Source organism: Schistocerca serialis, chromosome 9, assembly GCF_023864345.2.
Source record: "Schistocerca serialis cubense isolate TAMUIC-IGC-003099 chromosome 9, iqSchSeri2.2, whole genome shotgun sequence".
Taxonomy (NCBI): domain Eukaryota; kingdom Metazoa; phylum Arthropoda; class Insecta; order Orthoptera; family Acrididae; genus Schistocerca; species Schistocerca serialis.
In genome coordinates this window covers 39658230-39670605 of record NC_064646.1, presented here as the reverse complement: position 1 = coordinate 39670605, position 12376 = coordinate 39658230, and the positions used below count along the sequence as shown (strand labels likewise).

At 43.4% G+C, this 12376-nt stretch overlaps 1 protein-coding gene across 12 annotated transcripts in view; it reads right to left on the bottom strand.

Moving 5' to 3' along the window:
- The window catches only part of LOC126419835 (UDP-glycosyltransferase UGT5-like), a 640482-nt gene that overhangs the window by 540398 nt on the left and 87708 nt on the right, over positions 1–12376 (bottom strand). For 3 of the 12 annotated variants that reach the window (XM_050087078.1, XM_050087076.1, XM_050087071.1), the window contains exon 2: positions 1979–2219. The exons of the other annotated variants lie outside the window; for them this stretch is intronic. In XM_050087078.1, coding sequence (XP_049943035.1) covers positions 1979–2219 — 241 coding nt within the window. The remainder of the gene's footprint in view (positions 1–1978; positions 2220–12376) is intronic. 12 annotated transcript variants of the gene reach the window in all.

The following is a 12376-nucleotide window of genomic DNA, read 5'->3' as shown; positions in this document are numbered from 1 at the left end:
GGTTCTTTATCGAAATATCCTACTCAGTAAGCTTCTGAGACCTGTTACCGAACAGTCCTCCCAACCGATTTTACGACAATTGCGCAGAGAGGTTTTGGATTTCGGTGTGACCCTGTCGATCCGTGAGCTGTGGTTTATGTACACCTATAATTTGTTATTTTAAACATATTTAGCGGTTTTAGCTTTGGATTTAGTGATTGTGTTACTAAAGAATCAGCAGAGGACGCATCCTTTTGGAAAGTGAGTTCATAATAGACTATTTTCCTTTGTTAGAAATATGGACAGGTTAGGCTGTTACTGTGAATGATTACATCCAAAAAGAAAACGTTTTCTGTCAATATTCTCTCAAAATACGTGTAATTTTAATGAAAATAAGAGTTTAAAGATCATTAAATAGCAAGACACCGGCTCTGCTTACGTATATTAAATCCACATCTACATCTACATTTACACTCCGCAGGCCACCCAACGGTGTGTGGCGGAGGGCACTTTACGTTGTTGTTGTTGTGGTCTTCAGTCCTGAGACTGGTTTGATGCAGCTCTCCATGCTACTCTATCCTGTGCAAGCTTCTTCATCTCCCAGTACTTGCTGCAACCTACGTCCTTTTGAATTTGCTTAGTGTATTCATCTCTTGATCGCCCTCTATGATTTTTACCCTCCACACTGCCCTCCAATGCTAAATTTGTGATCCCTTGATGCCTCATAACATGTCCTACCAACCGGTCCCTTCTTCTTGTCAAGTTGTGCCACAAACTTCTCCCCAATTCTATTCAGTACCTCCTCATTAGTTATGTGATCTACCCACCTTATCTTCAGCATTCTTCTGTAGCACCAGATTTCGAAAGCTTCTATTCTCTTCTTGTCTAAACTATTTATCGTCCATGTTTCACTTCCATATATGGCTACACTCCATACAAATACTTTCAGAAACGACTTCCTGACACTTAAATCTATACTCGATGTTAACAAATTTCTCTTCCTCACAAACGCTTTCCTTGCCATTACCAGTCCACATTTTATATCCTCTCTACTTCGACCATCATCAGTTATTTTGCTCCCCAAATAGCAAAACTCCTTTACTGCTTTAAGTGTCTCATTTCCTAATCTAATTCCCTCAGCATCACCCGACTTAATTCGACTACATTCCATTATCCTCGTTTTGCTTTTGTTGATGTTCATCTTATATCCTTCTTTCAAGACACTGTCCATTCCATTGAACTGCTCTTCCAAGTCCTTTGCCGTCTCTGACAGAATTACAATGTCATCGGCGAACCTCAAAATTTTTATTTCTTCTCCATGAATTTTAATACGTATTTCTTTTTTTCTTTTGTTTCCTTCACTGCTTGCCCAATATACAGATTGAATAACATCGGGGATAGGCTACAACCCTGTCTCACTCCTTTCCCAACCACTGCTTCCCTTTCATGTCCCTCGACATGTTCGTATCCATCCGCAATTAACATTTCATTAAGCGCAATAAGGGGACCGCACCATAACGACGAAAACCAGCCTCCATACTGTAAGACCACCTCCTCCCAACTTCACTGTTGGCTCTACATATCATGACAGGTCACATTCTTCAGGAATTCGCCAAACCCAAATACTTCCATCCGCTTGCCACGGGGTATAGTGTGATTCGTCACTCCAAATCTGTTGTTTCCAGTCATCCACTGTGCGGTGTCGTTACCTTAAGCGTCTGTCACCTACAGAAAAGCATGACTTATGAGAGGCTGTTCTACAATTATACCCCATTCTTGTTAACTCCTTACGGACACTCATTGTGCTAGCCCGACAGCTGGCAGCCCAATCATTCCCGCGGCTGATCTTTCCACTCCCATTGTAGAAAAGATCGAAGGCCACGCCACGGTCCTGCACCGATCCCCGTTCCGACACCAGTTTTCAATCTGTTACGAAATCTGAAAACTCGCCTTAATTTATTTGAGGAGGGCTGCCGGCTGTTGGGCGTTGAGAACTTACCTCCGGTTTCGAAAGGGTTCGGTATGAGGATCTCGGTCCAGTTGCCCGCGGAGCCGCCCTGGCTGGAGGGGAAGGTGGTGACGGCGGTGACACGGTGGCCGCGCCGCTCCAGCGCCCTCAGGTACGTCTCGGCCAGCACCCACTGGCTGCGGCCCACCGACTGGAAGAGGCCCAGCACCTCGGCCGCTTGGAGGCCTGGAGCCAGCGCCAGCAGCGAAGCCGCCAGCAGGAGGGCGTTCATCTGGAAGCACCAGGCCCCTCCAGTGTAAGCGCGGGCGCTGTCCGCCACGTACTGGGTCATTCTGGAACTGGTGCCTCACTGAAACTTCCTGGCAGAACTGGACCGGGACTCGAACTCGGGACCTTTGCCTTTAGCGGGCAAGTGCTCAACCAATAGACTTTTAGACTTTCCCAAATGGCGTCTGACATAGTGAAGCATTTTACACATGTGTAACTAGATTCCAGTCGAAGAAATTTCACCATTATAAATCCACTGCCGCATGATAAATGTGTATGGAGACAATATACAAGGTGTTACAAAAAGGTACGGCCAAACTTTCAGGAAAAATTCCTCACACACAAAGAAAGAAAATATGTTATGTGGACATGTGTCCGGAAACGCTTACTTTACATGTCAGAGCTCATTTTACTACTTCTCTTCAAATCACATTAATCATGGAATGGAAACACACAGCAACAGAACGTACCAGCGTGACTTCAAACACTTTGTTACAGGAAGTGTTCAAAATGTCCTCCGTTAGCGAGGATACGTGCACCCACCCCCCGTCGCATGGAATCCCTGATGCGCTAATGCAGCCCTGAAGAATGGCGTATTGTATGACAGCCGTCCACAATACGAGCACCAAGAGTCTCTACATTTGGTACCGGGGTTGCGTAGACAAGAGCTTTCAAATGCCCCCATAAATGAAAGTCAACACGGTTGAGGTCAGGAGAGCGTGGAGGCCACGGAATTGGTCCGCCTCTACCAATCCATCGGTCACCGTATCTGTTGTTGAGAAGCGTACGAACACTTCGACTGAAATGTGCAGGAGCTCCATCGTGCATGAACCACATGTTGTGTCGTACTTGTAAAGGCAAATGTTCCAGCAACACAGGTAGAGTATCCCGTATGAAATCATGATAACGTGCTCCATTGAGCGTAGGTTGAAGAACGTGGGGCCCAATCAAGACTTCACCAACGATGCCTGCCCAAACGTTCACAGACAATCTGTGCTGATGACGTGATTGCACAATTGCGTGCGGATTCTCGTCAGCCCACACATGTTGATTGTGAAAATTTACAATTTGATCACGTTGGAATGAAGCCTCATCCGTAAAGAGAACATTTGCACTGAAATGAGGATTGACGCATTGTCGGATGAACCATTCGCAGAAGTATACCCGTGGAGGCCAATCAGCTGCTGATAGTGCCTGCATACGCTGTACGTGGTACGTAAACAACTGGTTCTCCCGTAGCACTCTCCATACAGCAACTTCTCTGACGCTGACATCAGGGTTATCGTCAAGTGCATGAAGAATTGCCTTGTCCATTGCAGGTGTCCTCGTCGTTCTAAGTCTTCCCCAGTCGCGAGTCATAGGCTGGAATGTTCCGTGCTCCCTAAGACGCCGATCAATTGCTTCGAACGTCTTCCTGTCGGGACACCTTCGTTCTGGAAATCTGTCTCGATACAAACGTACCGCGCCACGGCTATTGCCCCGTGATAATCCATACATCAAATGGGCATCTGCCAACCCCGCATTTGTAAACATTGCACTGACTGCAAAACCACGTTCGTGATGAACACTAACCTGTTGATGCTACGTACTGATGTGCTTGATGCTAGTACTGTAGAGCAATGAGTCGCATGTCAACACAAGCACCGAAGTCAACATTACCTTCCTTCAACTGGGCCAACTGTCGGTGAATCGAGGAAGTGCAGTACATACTGACGAAACTAAAATGAGCTCTAACATGGAAATTAAGCGTTTCCGGACACATGGCCACATACCATCTTTTCTTTATTTGTGTGTGAGGAATGTTTCCTGAAAGGTTGGCCGTACCTTTCTGTACTATCCTGTATACTGCCTGGCAAAAAAAGTGAACTACACAGAAGACAGTGTAAGTTCGTACATGTGCACAGCATCGGTGGGTGTGTGAATGATTAGAGCTACTATTGGCAGTGACAGGTAGTATTGCATACATGTGCGCATTAAAACTGTGTACCGTACCGAGACTCGAACTCGGGAACTTTGCCTTTCTCTGGCAAGTGCTCTTCCAGTAGAGTATTTGCCCGCGAAAGGTAAAGGTCCCGAGTTCGAGTTTCGGTCTGGTACACAGTTTTAATCTGCCAGGAAGTTTCATATCAGCGCACACTCCGCTGCAGAGTGAAACTCTCATTCTAGTGCCTCGCTGTAATTTATTTTTAATTTACATGTTTGATACAGATTATGACGGTGTAGTACTAATGTCTGAATGCTCTCTTCTACCATGTCCTTACAGCGTGGCCGTAAGGAGAATCGTGGTTTGGGTTGAGGTCTCGGTGTTCGGTTGCTATTTCAGCTAGGCCCAAGGGGCGCGAAGTACTTAGTTTAGCCCGGACCAGTGGCCATGCGTATACCCACTGGAACATCCGTCTTGCTGTAGCTCTATGTTACTGTATACTAAGCAAGATTTGAACGACGAACAGCAGGTGGCGCTCAGGCAAATTTTGCGAATCGATTAATTCCTTCTGCATGAGGTTTTAATTGAAAATAGTGCTCAGGTAATAGCACCATTTGTATGTGCGCCCTTTCGGTTTTACAAGCAAAAACAGTCACCTTCGATCGGATTTTACGTAAAAAAAAAAAAAAAAAAAAAAAAAACACGTTTTGTGGGAGGTTTCTGAAGCGCGGCACTTCTTTACTTCAAATTTGTACGAATCGGTTCAAATTTGCATTAAGTAGACACACGGATAAAGTCAAAATAAAATTCTTTCTATCCAATAATCTTTACCCGTTGTCGAGATACGGTGGTGTAAAGTCGAACTAAATGTACTACGTAGAATTCGTTCGTACGTGAGATAAATACACGGAAAGTGAACCAAATAAATAAAAATGCATTATTATGATAAAATTAAAAACTCACTTTCAAACTGTAGTTTCATTTGGATTTTTCTGTCAAAAGCCACATCTTTTGTGAGGTTCTTTTACGCGCTCCCTTTCTGTATATCAAACTTGTGTAAATCGATTCAAACTTCACAAGGAGGTAGACAAATATATGCAGTTGATGGGCGTCCCGTTTTTTTTTGTTACCTTTATCCGTTGCCACAATACAAGAAACTTGGTCCGAAAGAGAATAAGAAGACCTATACCATATCGGTCGTCACCGGAGTCAACAAAAATCTACACCGATTGACAAGCCATGACAATGGCAAAATGTCAAAATTGTGATGGAGTAAGAGCTGTGAACCACAATGAAAAAGCACAAAAGAGGAGAGTATTTCGTGGGCAGAGTCTGGGATGTAAAAAGCGGCTATATGTCAAGATGTTTAGATTCAAACGTCTTCGAAGCTACCAGACAAGTGTAAAAGTTAGTTTCCCTCTTTCACATCCCTCCAGGACATATTTTGTGCTATGATAGGAGTATCTTCCGTTCCAGTCTCTTAATGTCTGGGCCTCTCACTTATGCCCTCCTAGTTTCGTTGTCCCGTGACAGATGGCAGCAACGCAGCGCAGGAACTCCCCCAAATGGCGTCTGACATAGAGATGCATTTTACACATGTATGACTAGATTTCTGTCGAAGAAATTTCACCATTTTAAATCCATTGCCGCTTGATAAATGTGTTGTTGTTGTTGTTGTGGTCTTCAGTGCTGAGACTGGTTTCATGCTACTCTATCCTGTGCAAGCTTCTTCATCTCCCAGTACTTACTGCAGCCTACATCCTTCTGAATCTGCTTAGTGTATTCATCTCTTGGCCTCCCTCTACGAATTTTACCCTCCACGCTGCCCTCCAATACTAAATTGGTGATTCCTTGATGCCTCAGAACATGCCCTACCAACCGATCCCTTCTTCTACTCAAGTTGCGCCACAAACTCCTCTTCTCCTCAGTCCTATTCATCCTATTCAGTACCTCCTCATTAGTTATGTGATCTACCCATCTAATCTTCAGCATTATTCTGTAGCACCACATTTCGAAAGCTTCAGTTCTCTTCTTGTCCAAACTATTTATCGTCCATGTTTCACTTCCATACATAGCCACACTCCATACATGTATGGAGACAATATATACTGCCCGGAAAAAAAAAAATTAACTAGACAGAGGACAGTGTAACTTCGTACATGTGCACAGCATCGGTGTGTGTGTGAATGATTAAAGCTTCTATTGTCTGTGACAGATAGAATGGCGTGCATGTGGACATTAGTGCTATTACAAGGCCTGTTAGGCTACTTAGCGAGTGTGAACAGCGTCAGATGTTGGCTGATCAGTGTGAAAGACACAAACTTCTATTGCGAGACATCGTTATCAACACCTGACAGAGTTTAAAAGTGGTCTCACTGTACATCTCCATTTGGCCAGCTGGTAGAATCTGGCAATGTCCAGGTGTGACAGTGACCTTATCTTGGACCGCATGGGAACATGAGGGCAGGCATAGTCAGCCACCAGGTACCGATCGACGTCTGACGACCACAAGGGATTAGGTTAGTACTTGTTCCATAGATCATGAATACGACAGTTCGTAATGGTGTGGAACGTGTCAGGTTAATAAAAGGTGTCTATACAAGACATTACATTACACAAAATATTACATGACACTCAATATTTTTAATTTTTTTGTGGTGTTTGGGGAATTACCCACTTACTATATCCAAAAATTCATGTAATGAGTAGAAGGAGTTGCCATTAAGAAATACTTTTAATTTTCATTTTAATGCTATATGGCTATCTGTCAGACTTTTGATGCTATTAGGTAAGTGACCAAATACTTTTGTGGCAGCATAGTTTACCCCCTTCTGAGCCAAAGTTAGATTTAACCTTGAGTAGCGAAGATCATCCTTTCTCCTAGTGTTGTAGTCATGTACACTGCTATTAGTTTCGAATTCGTTCGGATTATTAATAACAAATTTCAAAAGTGAATATGTATATATTGTGAGGCTACAGTGAAGATTTCTAGCTCTTTAAATAAGTGTCTGCAGGATGATCTTGGATGAGCTCCAGCAATTATTCTGATTACGTGCTTTTGTGCAATGAACACTCTTTTACTCAATGATGAGTTACCCCAGAATATGATGCCATACGAAAGCAGAGAATGAAAATAGGCGTGGTAAGCTAATTTACTGAGATGTATATCGCCAAAATTTGCAATGACCCTAATAGCATAAGTCAAACGTTTCAGCAGATACTCAGTGTGTTTTTTCCAGTTCAACCCGTCATCAATGCATATACCTAGAAATTTTGAATATCCTACCTTAGCTACCGATTTCTGATCGAAGTCTATATTTATTAATGGGGTCATTCCATTTACTGTGTGGAACTGTATATACTGTGTTTTGTCAAAGTTTAATGAGAGCCCATTTGCAGAGAACCACTTAATGATTTTCTGAAAAACATCGTTTACAATTTCACCAGTTAATTCTTGTCTGTCGCGTGTGACAGCTATACTTGTATCATCGGCAAAAAGTACCAGCTTTGCATCTTCGTGAATATAGAATGGCAAGTCATTAATATATATTAAGAACAGAAGAGGACCCAAGACCGAACCTTGCGGCACCTCACTCTTGATTGTTCCCCAGTTTGAGCAATCGCATCGCCGCATTGTCCGCTAAGCACATCATAACCCCGTGACACCAGAGCCTGCCATCTGAGAACAAGTAATGGACTCCTGCAACATTCTGTCTCTCGCCACACCACTGGTCGTAGGCTGGCGGCAGCCAGTTCTACCGTCCTATGCGTACGCCGCTACCTAGGATGGCCGTCAATGCCGAGTACGATGAAGACATGAGGACAGCTGCGACCCTTCCAGTTTTTTGTACAGATACACGGCTGACAGAGTTGGCGTTGTGGTGTGGGGAGTCATTGGGTGTGATTTCAGCTCATGGCTGGGGGTTCCTGTGGGAACTATGAGCAGTGCTATGTTGTGGACGTCATGCATAACCCTTCATGTGACATTATATTGCTGGCATTTTTCAACAGTTCAACGTTCGTCCACACATAGAGTGTGTCTCTAGGAACTGCCTACATGGTGTCGAGGTACTCCTGTGGCCAGCAATATAACAAGTTCTGTACCCAATGTAACATGACTGAGCGAGGGGGCGCAGTGTTTCGCACACTGTGTAATGTCTCTTGCAGCGGTCTCTCCGCGATATTTTCATAAATTTTATAAATTATACAACTCAGTACATATCTCGAAATATCTCTTCTTACCTTACCGATTCCTAAACTTTAATATACGATGATTATCAATGCAAAGTAGTTTCAAGCCCTATTATTCCTTGGAGCGTCCATTTACTCCATGGAATATCTTCTCTGCTATCTGTTTTCTCTTATGAAAAGAATGAGGCAATGCTTACCGATTAGCCGTGAAAGAAGGAGGATGTATATGTATGTATTGTTGAGCTAGTCGCCATCTTGATGAGATTCTGTATGAGAAGGAATTTAATACATGAACTAAACTAAAGTAAGTGTGTTCGCGTATTATTTAAGTGATTATTATTGACAGTGTCTGCTTACTACGATGTGTTGCACGGGATCAGTGGGGAACGTCTGATTTACACTGGACGAACCTGCCGTTTTGTATGCTCAAGATATCCAGTTACTTCAAATAAATAGGCTAACACGGTCTTACCAGCAGATCTCTGGTTGTCCCCATGTGATCACCGAAAGTTAATAATTATTACAAATGTTTTCAGGAGATCGACTGACAATTTTCGTCGCACCGAGACTTCGAATTTGCTTCACTGCCTTATGGAATTTAAGTTAAGCTCAATTTAATCAGGATAGAACAGTATTGAACTGTGTGAATGTGATAAGCCTGCTTTGTGAATGAAAATTCCCTTAACATACGCATGTTTTTACTATCCTGATCAGTGAAGCTAAATCAGGCCGGTGTGAGAGAGGTTTTTAAATTTTTTGAATATCAAAAAAAAATATTAAAACTGGACTGGCGTTCGGGAGGACGATGGTTCAGACCTGTGTCCGGCAATCCAGATTTAGGTTTTTCGCGATTTCTCTAAATCGCTCCAGGCAAGTGCCGGCATGGTTCCTTTAAAAGGGCACGGTCAGTTTCCTTCTGCACAATCTGAGCTTGTGCTCCATCTCTAATGACCTCGATGTCGGTGGGACGTTAAAACCAAACTTCCTTCCTTTCTTCCTTCCTTCCAGTACAACATTAGTGGCAAAAGCTCGGATGTGAACTCTGTCAGTGGGGAAGCGAGCCAGCTCTAGTCAGACAAGCGAAATAAAGTGCTGACTTTTCCCCAGTTGCATGGCCAAGGTCAGTCCAAGAGATCGCCTGAGATATGCTGCGACCCGCCAGCAAAGAGAGTGCACCGTATACCTTTGTAAAACTTAAGTGTTCAAATACTGTATCAAAACTTGCTCGGATTATGTTAGGTAGAATGTTGTGATTCTCAACATCGTTCGTTACTTCGAAAATCCACTTTTCGTAAAATATTAATGCCAGTCGCATACGAGTGGTGTTCCTAGCGCCACTCGTGTGCGACTGCCTCGATGTTTTAACAGACATCGTGTTCCAGATATATAACGCGCCTAACAACTGTCCTTTATGTTGCACAACTCCTTCTTGGTGTTGGGATTTTTTTTCGTCGGTGTATTTATTTGTTCCCAACACGTTATCATTTATGTTCTTTAGCTTAGATATTCCCTCATTTTGGAATATACGCCAAGCTTTATGTCCATTACGGTGATTGCTTGATAGAACCTATTTTAAACATCTGATGCTTTATTAGCGTGAGCGCACAGCGGTCGACGCGTCACTCCTAACGCAGCACAGCCACACTTTGTCTTCAGGGTCGTTCCGTAGCTGGACCTTCCAATAAAGATTCACAGTCAAATTTCCAGACATTGACGCTGGGCGCCGTAAAAAGTTTTGCCAACAACTCGGGTGAACTTGTGGTGGCCATCGTCAAAGCTGTGGGACTGGCTGGTCCCAGCTGCTGGTCAGGTGTTGGCGGCCGTAGTAGGCGGGCTGCCGCTCTTCCTAGACAAATGTGCGTGACTAATCGTGGTGGCGATGTGGAAACATGGCAGTATACAGCTGAAATATTGCTCTGTTTAACTGTGCGAGTGAGCTTTCCCTTTGTGTTATGGCATCCGTGAAAGAAAATGGGAGACACTTGTTTCGGATTGACCCTCGTACTTAGATTGCGACCATAAAAGCTGTGACATCACCATTACTTCTGCATCTGCTCCGGCCGCTGTGGCCGAGCGGTTCTAGACGCTTCAGTCTTGAGCCGCGCGACCGAATCCTGCCTCGGGCATGGATGTGTGTGATGTCCTTAGGTTGGTTAGGTTTAAGTAGTTCTAAGTTCTGGATGACTGATGACCTCAGATGTTAAGTCCCATAGTGCTCAGAGCCATTTGAACCATCTACATCTGCGCCTGGAGCGTCACTGTGACACGTCTAAGTGCCCAAGTGCCAGACCTGGAGACAACAGTGCTGCGAGCTGTGATGAATTGTCCTCGGTGGTAAGGTAGGTGCAAAACCAGCAACTTAAACTAAATGCGAAAACGGCTCAATAACCTTAGTACGCCGCCAGAAATTAATTAGTTCTGAATCCCAAGGACAACTGCCTCCTATTCTTCTCGACAATGTTCTAATACCACAACACGATAAAGACAAAGCCTCCGGTCCAGACTGTATATAAAGTCAGGTTTCTTTCAGAGTATGCTGGTACAATAGTTGCATACTTGCCAATCACATACGACCGCTCGCTTGACGGAAGATCCGCATCTAAAGACTCGAAAGTTGCACAAGTCATGTCAGTACTCAAGCATGGAAACAGGAATACTCCGCAGAATTACATACCCATTGAAACGTTTCTTTTTATGTCTAAATAAAGTTAAACCCCAAAACTAAAATAATTTATGTAAACCTACTTAAGAAACGCTGCACTTTTGTGTTAATTCCGTGTATTTTCTTTAAATTGTGTTATAATGTAAAACTGTAAGTAATTCTTAAATGTGAGAGAGCATACACATGTTAAAATTAGCAACTGTGCTTTTTAATTGTCAAATACTACATCAGACGCAGCACAAGCGGCGCCAACAATCAAATTTCATGCGATCAGCCGGTCCGGAAAGCAGCGAAGTCTCTCGAACATTTTTCCACACGACAGGCTTCCAGAACAGGCAGAGACCGAGGAAAAATGACGGTAAAGTCGCCTTCAGTTGTCTCCTTGTATGTAAACACGAGCGGCTTCTGGTTCGCATTCTCTCGATATCTCTCTTAATGATCGCTGTCTCGAATGGTTTCGCAACAGGCAGTTGTGCTTGAAAGGTATTTTCAAGGTCAATAAAGTATTTAACCATGTAAAAGTATCGTCATTATATGAATAATTGTTATTGTTTACCGCTGTTTACTTCAATAACATTAAGTTTGCCTGCCAACATTTCTGTGATACAGCTAGGAGAACTGCAAGACTACCGAGATTTCGTTTGCTGACCACTGCCGAATATCATTGATGTTGAATTTGTGCCAGCCACTCACTCGTGCGTCCCTCAGATCCGTTAAGTCGATCTGTGAACGCAGTTTCCAGGCGGCGCGTCTGCTCATAGCGCGTAATATTAATCATCGCCATACGGCCAACAAATGATCCACAGTATCAAAGCAGCTTAGACAAAATCTTGAATTACTATTTTCTCTCTCTTAGTGATAAATTTATCTGTGCCGCGTAATAATTTAAACTTTTTCTTTACTTGGCTGCTTCTTTTAAATAACGACACTCCAGTTAATTTCCTCATGTCAAAATTTATTTTTCAATTAGCACTAACCTGTAGATTAAAACTGAAGAAACTGCAAAAAGGTGGGAAATTGAGGAGATGGGAGCTGGATAAACTGAAAGCTTGTAGAGAGCTTCAGGGAGAGCATTAGGAAAGTTGACAAGAATGGGGGAAAGAAATACAGTAGAAGAAGAATGGGTAGCTTTGATAGATGAAATAGTGAAGGCAGCAGAGGATCAAGTAGGTAAAAAGACGAGGGCTAATAGAAGTCCTTGGATAACAGAAGAGATATTGAATTTAACTGATGAAAGGAGAAAATATAAAAATGCAGTAAATGAAGCAGGCAAAAAGGAATACAAACGTCTCAAAAATGAGATCGACAGGAAGTGCAAAATGGCTACGCAGGGATGGCTAGAGGACAAATGTAAGGATGTAGAGGCTTATCTCACTAGGGGTAA